The sequence below is a fragment of the Trachymyrmex septentrionalis genome, unplaced genomic scaffold (assembly GCF_001594115.1).
Source record: "Trachymyrmex septentrionalis isolate Tsep2-gDNA-1 unplaced genomic scaffold, Tsep1.0 scaffold137, whole genome shotgun sequence".
NCBI classification, from domain to species: domain Eukaryota; kingdom Metazoa; phylum Arthropoda; class Insecta; order Hymenoptera; family Formicidae; genus Trachymyrmex; species Trachymyrmex septentrionalis.
In genome coordinates, this window is record NW_017304512.1 from 253,316 (window position 1) to 261,682 (window position 8,367).

General features: G+C 29.5%; 1 protein-coding gene across 1 annotated transcript; it reads left to right on the plus strand.

Annotated features, from left to right (window-relative positions):
- The first annotated feature begins 2,208 nt into the window (after nucleotides 1–2,208).
- On the plus strand, nucleotides 2,209–7,133 carry LOC108757302 (glucose-6-phosphate isomerase). Its single transcript, XM_018501776.1, has 11 exons — nucleotides 2,209–2,423; nucleotides 2,741–2,834; nucleotides 2,910–3,101; nucleotides 3,929–4,009; nucleotides 4,089–4,304; nucleotides 4,398–4,637; nucleotides 5,058–5,238; nucleotides 5,322–5,440; nucleotides 5,689–5,911; nucleotides 6,218–6,284; nucleotides 6,382–7,133. Exons 1-11 carry the CDS (start codon nucleotides 2,293–2,295, stop codon nucleotides 6,503–6,505), a joined length of 1,668 nt encoding a protein of 555 aa, XP_018357278.1. The 5' UTR covers nucleotides 2,209–2,292; the 3' UTR covers nucleotides 6,506–7,133.
- The last annotated feature ends 1,234 nt before the right edge of the window (nucleotides 7,134–8,367 follow it).

Genomic DNA, 8,367 nt, shown 5'->3' on the forward strand with positions numbered 1-8,367 from the left:
AAGAGGAAGAAACGCTCGAACGTACAGAAGAATGCGCCGACGAAATAATTCTAACCAAAGAATTATTCTCCAATATTATTAATATTTCTTCGAACGAATTAATAGAAGCCAGTAATTATGATAATGAATCAATGATTGACATTTGCTTCGATGATATTTATGATGATGAGCTATTTGACATAACGAAGGATGGCTTTAAAGGCACATTTGATTGTTTAAATCTTGTACAAGAAGTGGGATTAGAATATATCGCAGGATTTGTCGCTTATAAATTTAAAATAAAATACCCATCTTTAGGAACTACTGAAAATGTAGATGGAACCACATCAAAATGGATTGAAACTGTCTCTAAAGATTATTTTATCAATCCTTCAGCAGAACTCTTAAACGCAACCAAAGTTGTTGAAAGATATTTTGTACACTTCCACGGTAACTATTTTTCAAAAGAGAACCTTGTGATAAAAAAAGTTGTGACACTCGTGAAAAATAGTGGACATTACGGGAATGAAATACCTAATGAAGTGCTGCATTATTTAGTAAAAATTCGCACGTATATAAGAGTTCGAGAAATAAATAGACGATCATACACGATAAGCGATAATGCAAAGAAGAAAGGGACAAAAAGGAAAAAAATCACTTCCAACTCAGTTAAGCAAAAATTATAAATAGAGCTGCAAGCTTGTATATTGTATATTATATTTTTTGTACTTTTATATTGTAATAATGTTGATATGTTTATAAATATTTTATTCTTTAAATAAATTGTAATTTTGAAAAATTAAAAAAAAATTGATTACGACTTTTTAGAAAAAACATGCCACAGAACTGTCACACTATATTTTGCTACTAAGTGATAAACAATTCATTATTTTGTGGCTGTATTACTTATATTCCGGTAAAAAATTTTTCATTTACGAATATATATAAATATATATACACATGCATAAACATATATAATTATGAAATATGTCCATACATGTTCATACTTCCTTCTTTCTTTTGTAAAATTATTCTGTTTAGTATTAAAAAAATATTAATAATAAAAAAATAAAAATGATTAAATAATTTTCGCATTGTTTGTTTTAGAAAAAATCAAATTAGGAGAAATGTAAGAATTGCTGATATATAATTATATATAAATTTATACATAATTATATGTAGGAGCAATTTTTTTACATTTCTCCTAATTTGATTTTTTTTCTAAAACAAATGCGACAACTATCTTACAATTATTGTTAATGTTTTTTAATTATTATTATTCTTTTTTTTATAATGGTGCGGCTATAATAGAAGGAATAAAGAATTAGAGAGCGTTTATATTGGTCATAATTGTAATCTGTAAGAATTGATTAATCACAGTCAAGTATTTCATTCGGCGGGAATACTCAAGAGGGAATACTCAAAAGTGATTGGTTAATTTTTACAGATTACGGTATATGTTTATAAATGCTCTCTTAGGATCACGTTAACAAACGTAATCGGTCGAGTAGTGAATTAGTCCATTGGAATTGACCAATCGCAATTGTCATTTTGTTTGACGATGCGATTGGCTAATTCCAATAGCCAATTCTAATTAGTCGATTAAGTTTGTTAAAGCACAGTATAACCATACTGTGATTAAAGCGACCTTTATAATAAGAAATAAGGACTAACGATTTCAGCCTATTAGAAGCTGTGTATTCCGATGTATCCGATATCTGATAAGTTGAAATCTTTTTTCCTAAAAGTGCCTTTTCATATTAACGCTTGAAATTCGTCGATTTCTATCACGTGACTCATTTTGGCGCCGAAAATGAGCGTCAAGCGTCGACATGAAAAGACATTTTTAATCCTTCTATTGTAGCTGCCCTTTAATCGTAAACTATGAAATATTTTCATAGTTAGGCTCTACGCACAATAGAAGGAATAAGGAATTAGAAATAAAGAATAAACGATTTCAACCTATCAGAAATCTTATATTTCGATTTCTAATAGATTAGGGCTATGTTCCAAAAATTTTTGAAATATATAGTACACATAACGTATACTATAGCATATAGAATAAAATCTTCCTCGGAGAGGAAGTTTTGGAACGTAGTCTAGAATCATAATTCTTTATTGTGCGCAGGGCCTTAAGGAACGCAATATTGATAAAGAGAGTTCTCTGCCGGAATAATTGCAAATTACAGATTCTTCGTTTTTTTAAAGAGGTCTCTCGTATCAAGTCCAATGACTGCTTATAGCAGTAACCAGTAACAGCCTATCATCCGGTAACCAAACTGAGAATCACGCGCGGCTTTCTTAAATTAAAAAATGAAGCCTAAGACGGATTTATTGGCTGAGTCTGCGTGGAAACAGCTGCAGCAATACTTCGATAATAATGGCTCGAAAATTAATATATACGATATGTTCCAGCAGGATCCTAAACGTTTCGAGAAATTTAGGTATTTTCTAGTCTGCTTTTCATGTCCTTGAGATGACCTTTTAAAAGTTATTTATCATATGATCGAAAAAACTATTAAATATTTCGTTTTCTATTAAATATCAAATTTTTAAATAAACCTTTAAACATTTTTTTATTAAATCCAATAAAAAATAATACATGCTCTTAAATAATTAATTAATTTGCATGATTAGAACTGTAAATGGTTCTAAATTTTTTAAAATCTACAACAAATTTCGAATAGTATGAAAACTAAATAAACATAAGATATATAAAAATGATAGAATTATAAAATATTTAAGTAATTATGTAAAACAGTCTGGAGATCTCTACTTCACAAGATGGGCCAATTTTATTGGATTATTCCAAGAATAAAATTAATGAAGAAGTACTTGGATTATTATTTAATTTGGTATGTAGAATTAATTTATATATAAAATTTTTTTGGTTCTTAACATTTGAATTATGTTATTATGTTATTTTACAGGCTCGTGCACGGGAAATAGAAGCTGCAAGAAGTGCCATGTTTAATGGTGAAAAGATAAATTTCACAGAGAATAGAGCAGTTCTGCATATTGCTTTGCGTAATAGAAGTAATACTTCCATATTAGTAGATGGAAAAGATATAATGCCTGATGTTAATGCAGTATTGGATCATATGAAAAACTTTACAAATGAGGTAAGTTTATTATTCATTTTTTTATTTAGGGGAAAGCTCCCTATTATAAGATAGATGCCTAATATGAGATAGCGACGTTTCTGCTGAACTAATAAAAATGCTATCTATTGGATTCCATCATGAATTTATTGCTCGGATTGAAAACTTTAGTGGAAAATTCATTATTAGATACCTGTAGTCATTGTGAAAAAAGATTAAAAAATTTGGATGTCTTTAAGTTTCATTGAGATGAGCTTTTAAACCTTGTTTTTATTACTTAATTTATGTAATAAGTAAAAAATTTGACATTAAATTCTTCATGATAGAGTAAGATCGTACTAATAGAAAAATACAAGATATGTTGAATTGTTTAATTATAGAAGTTAGATTTGATGATCATAAAACCGTAAGGTGCAAAAATTGTAGTATGAGATATCCAGAGTATTTTTAATTTGAAATAACTTATGTTCCTTAGTGAAAATTGTTGTTAAAGTATAAATGTTATTGTACAATAATAAAAAGGATAAACCTGAATGATCAATTAAGTGCCTATTTCTGTAATGTTTGATCTAATTACCTAAAGACGAGTCATTGGTAATGCATCGCACGCCTACGCTGGCTGTATTTGTTTGTATTTTAGAAACATTAAGTGTTTTAATTGCAATACTGATGTACTTTGCGTTTTATTATCAATTTCTCGGGATATCTCGTATTTGGAGCACAATTTTTTACTTTGCGATTTACTCACTTTTTACATTTCTTTAATTAAAAAAAAAAATATATAATTTTAATTAAATTTTATTTACCTTCCTCTACATATCCTCATATATAAAATATGTTTATTTTAGGTATTAACGAAACAATGGAAAGGATTTACTGGTAAACCTATTGAAGATGTTGTCAACATCGGAATTGGTGGCTCTGATCTTGTAATTCACACAAAAGTTTTTTTTTCTTACCGTAATAATTATTAAATATTCATTTAAAATTTAATATTTATTATAATAGGGTCCACTTATGGTGACTGAAGCTTTAAAAGCATACAGCATTGGACCTAAAGTTCACTTTGTTAGCAATATAGATGGTACTCATATAGCTGAAACTCTTAAAAAGTTAAATCCAGAAACAACTTTATTCATAATAGCTTCCAAGACATTTACTACACAGGAAACGATAACGAATGCAACTACTGCCAAACTGTGGCTTTTAAAAACATTAAAAGATGTAAGCGAATGAGTTAGAATTTATACATTAAGTATCATATTTTGCTTGATATGTATTATATCTTACCTAATATGATATTACAATATTATTTAGGAAGCTGCAGTAGCTTGCCATTTTGTAGCACTATCTACTAATGAACAAAAAGTTAAAGAATTTGGCATTAATGTGAAAAATATGTTTGGTTTTTGGGATTGGGTTGGTGGACGTTACTCATTGTGGTCAGCTATTGGCTTATCAATTTGTTTGTCAATTGGTTTTGATAATTTTGAAAAACTTTTATGTGGTGCTCACTTTATGGATCAACACTTTTGCACAGCGTCATTAGAGCAAAATGTAAGTACATTGAATGAAAAGAAATTATATATATTTTTTTTTCTACTAAAAATTATTGATTACTCAAAAATAATCTTGAAAATTAAAAACTAATAAAACTAAATAAATTGACTAAACTCAAGTCCAAAGTACATATATATATACATATATACACGCGCGCGCGCGCATACACACACACACACACACACACACACACACACACAAATGAGAGTTTCTAATTTTTAAAATGATTTATTACATATATATTATGATATAAACTGTATATTATAATGACTTATGTCCAATTTCTTCACCTTTTTAGATATCTTTAGATTACAATGGAGATGTCTCCTGGATAAGGTTATTCGTAACTTATCTGGAAGTGAAGAAATTGGAGAATGATTTTATTACATGTTTTATGATTTAACTTATTCTTTGTAGGTTCCTGTTATATTAGCTTTACTTGGCATATGGTATCATAACTTTTATAAGGCTGAAACACATGCATTATTACCATATGACCAATATTTACATAGATTTGCAGCTTACTTTCAGCAAGGTGATATGGAAAGTAACGGAAAGTATATTACTCGTTCTGGAAAACCCGTAAATTATTCCACTGGTATATTCTATATTATCCAGAATACATAGATTTTTAAATACACTGAACAGATAATAGATTAACATTTGTTGTGTTTTTTTAAGGGCCAATTGTATGGGGAGAACCTGGCACTAATGGACAACATGCATTCTATCAATTATTGCACCAAGGTACAAGACTTGTACCAGCAGATTTTATAATTCCTGTTCAAACTCAAAATCAGGTGAATAATTTTTTATATTACTATATTTATTAGACTTATCTGTTATAATACATGTAATACATTAGTTTTGCACTTATGCTGAGGATGACCCAAATCATGATATCGAAACATTTATTGTTAATTTTTAATAATCTATTGTGCACATCCAATGTTAGCTCTTATTGGCTTCTTTTATTTTAGGATTTATTTCTTTTAATAATATTTTATTTATCTGTTATTATATATTTTTATTTGTATACTTTGTGCAGATTGCTCCACATCACACGATTTTGCTTGCCAACTTCTTTGCGCAAACTGAAGCTTTAATGAAAGGCAAGAATAAAAATGAAGCTCGAGCTGAATTGCAAAAATCAGGATTGAACGCTGAACAAATAGATTCATTATTACCACACAAATTGTTTGAAGGAAACAGACCGACAAACAGCATTGTAGTAAAAAAACTGACACCTTTTATTCTTGGTGCTTTGATTGGTAAATACACAATAATGATATACATATATATGTGTGTGTGCGTGTGTGTGTATGTACACGTTTGACAAATCATGACGCAATTGGCGAAATAAATATTCTTTATATTTTCTCGAATACTTTTTTCAAAAATCATGCAATAAATCAAAAGCATTGGTTAATATAAATTTTACTTATATTTTCATGTGTGCAATCATTTCTTTGCTGATTGTATTATGGTTTATTGGATATTAAAGTATAATCTGTATATCAAAGTACGTATAATCATACAGTTAGACAATCGTAATTTTTTACTTCTATTTTTTTCAGCAATGTATGAACATAAAATCTTTGTGCAAGGTATTATTTGGGACATCAATTCATATGATCAATGGGGGTAAGAAAAAAAATTATATTTTTGCATGAAAGTTCTTTATCAATATATACAAATTCTTTAACGGAATTCTTAAAAAAATTAATATTTCTATATACAGCGTGGAGTTGGGGAAACAGCTAGCTAAAGCCATTGAACCAGAACTGGTTAGTGCAGAAAATATCACAACACATGATTCATCGACTAATGGTTTGATAGCATTTGCTAAACGTCACAGAGTCTAAATATACTTATTTAGCTATATTCTTTGTTACAAGATGTTTAAAATAGAGACAACCGAACATGAATAATTATATTCCAAGTTGTGTTATTAGAATTTATGTATATACTTGATATATACAGGGTGACCCATTTTAACTTCCCCACCGGATTATCTTGAAAGGAATGCATTTTCTGAAAAAAAGTTTCGGATATAAGTTTTAGTATTTTTCCCTGGCTATTTAACGGCAATATTGAATTTGACCTTGAGTGTGAATGTGGAGGTCATTTAAAGGTCAAGTTAATTTTTTTAAATGGGAACCACTATTTTTTATCGCAGATTTGGAAAGAGCGGAAAATTTCACGTCCGAATATGACCTTGATAATGATCTACAGTTCAATGTCAAGGTCGTTTCAAAGTGAAAGTTCCAGACGTCCATTACGACAAAATATCACGGCGGGATTGCTTTGTTTGGAAAAATGTCAGATGCATAAGTTTCAGTATTTCGAGTTGGCTTCCTGGTGGTGACCTTGAAAGTAACCTTGGAACCAAGATTAGGGGTCATTTGAAGGTCAAAATATTTTTCTTAATGGAACCAACTATCTTTGAATCCGGGATCGAAAAGAGCGGTAAATTCTGCGTTCAAACATATCATTTTGTAATTAAAAATAATTACAAATAAGGTCATTTCAAGGTCAAGTATGTTTGACCTTGGGGTCAAATTTAAAGGTCATTTCAAGGTCAAGTATGTTTGACCTTGGGGTCAAATTTAAAGGTCAAGTATGTTTCACCTTGGGAGCAAATTTAAAGATCAATCAATAATCTTGAAAAGTGACCTTAAACTGACTTGACCTTGAAATTATCTACAAACGCGTGCCACACTCTCGTTAATCTATCACCCCGGAGCGATCAGATTTCTGCTACGTCCACGTCGTTGATCGTAGATAATGCCAAGAGCAGGGACCTACAAATAACGCATTAAACAGGAACACTTATTTAAAACATTAAAGCCAGAGTTGATAAAATTATTTTTAATTACAAAATGATATGTCTGAACGCAGAATTTACCGCTCTTTTCGATCCCGGATTCAAAGATAGTTGGTTCCATTAAGAAAAATATTTTGACCTTCAAATGACCCCTAATCTTGGTTCCAAGGTTACTTTCAAGGTCACCACCAGGAAGCCAACTCGAAATACTGAAACTTATGCATCTAACATTTTTCCAACCAAAGCAATCCCGCCGTGATATTTTGTCGTAATGGACGTCTGGAACTTTCACTTTGAAACGACCTTGACATTGAACTGTAGATCATTATCAAGGTCATATTCGGACGTGAAATTTTCCGCTCTTTCCAAATCTGCGATAAAAAATAGTGGTTCCCATTTAAAAAAATTAACTTGACCTTTAAATGACCTCCACATTCACACTCAAGGTCAAATTCAATATTGCCGTTAAATAGCCAGGGAAAAATACTAAAACTTATATCCGAAACTTTTTTTCAGAAAATGCATTTCTTTCAAGATAATCCGGTGGGGAAGTTAAAATGGGTCACCCTGTATATATATATATATATAGTTGATAAAAAAAATTATAAAAATCATAAACATATAAGACTCTTAAGAGTCTTATCTTTAAGATTCTTAATTCTTCTTATCATTAAATTGGATTAATGTCTATATAATTTCAACTATAGATTTTTGGTACTATTAATATATTAGAAAATGCGCTTTTAAATTATGATTATAGAATTAATTTATTTTGATATACAAAGAAAAAGATTATATAATCAATGTTACTACAATATTACTACAATGGAATCAGAGAAGCTAGAATTATAATAAAAATGATTTGATTATATATTTAATGTACTTATTAAATCATATTTG

Excerpts from the sequence above, each read along its gene's own strand:
- LOC108757302 (XM_018501776.1), top strand. The coding sequence starts at position 2,293 with ATGAAGCCTAAGACGGATTTATTGGCTGAGTCTGCGTGGAAACAGCTG. Across the intron at positions 3,102-3,928 it reads TGAAAAACTTTACAAATGAG|GTATTAACGAAACAATGGAA; the intron begins GTAAGTTTATTA and ends TGTTTATTTTAG. Across the intron at positions 4,638-5,057 it reads CAGCGTCATTAGAGCAAAAT|GTTCCTGTTATATTAGCTTT; the intron begins GTAAGTACATTG and ends TATTCTTTGTAG.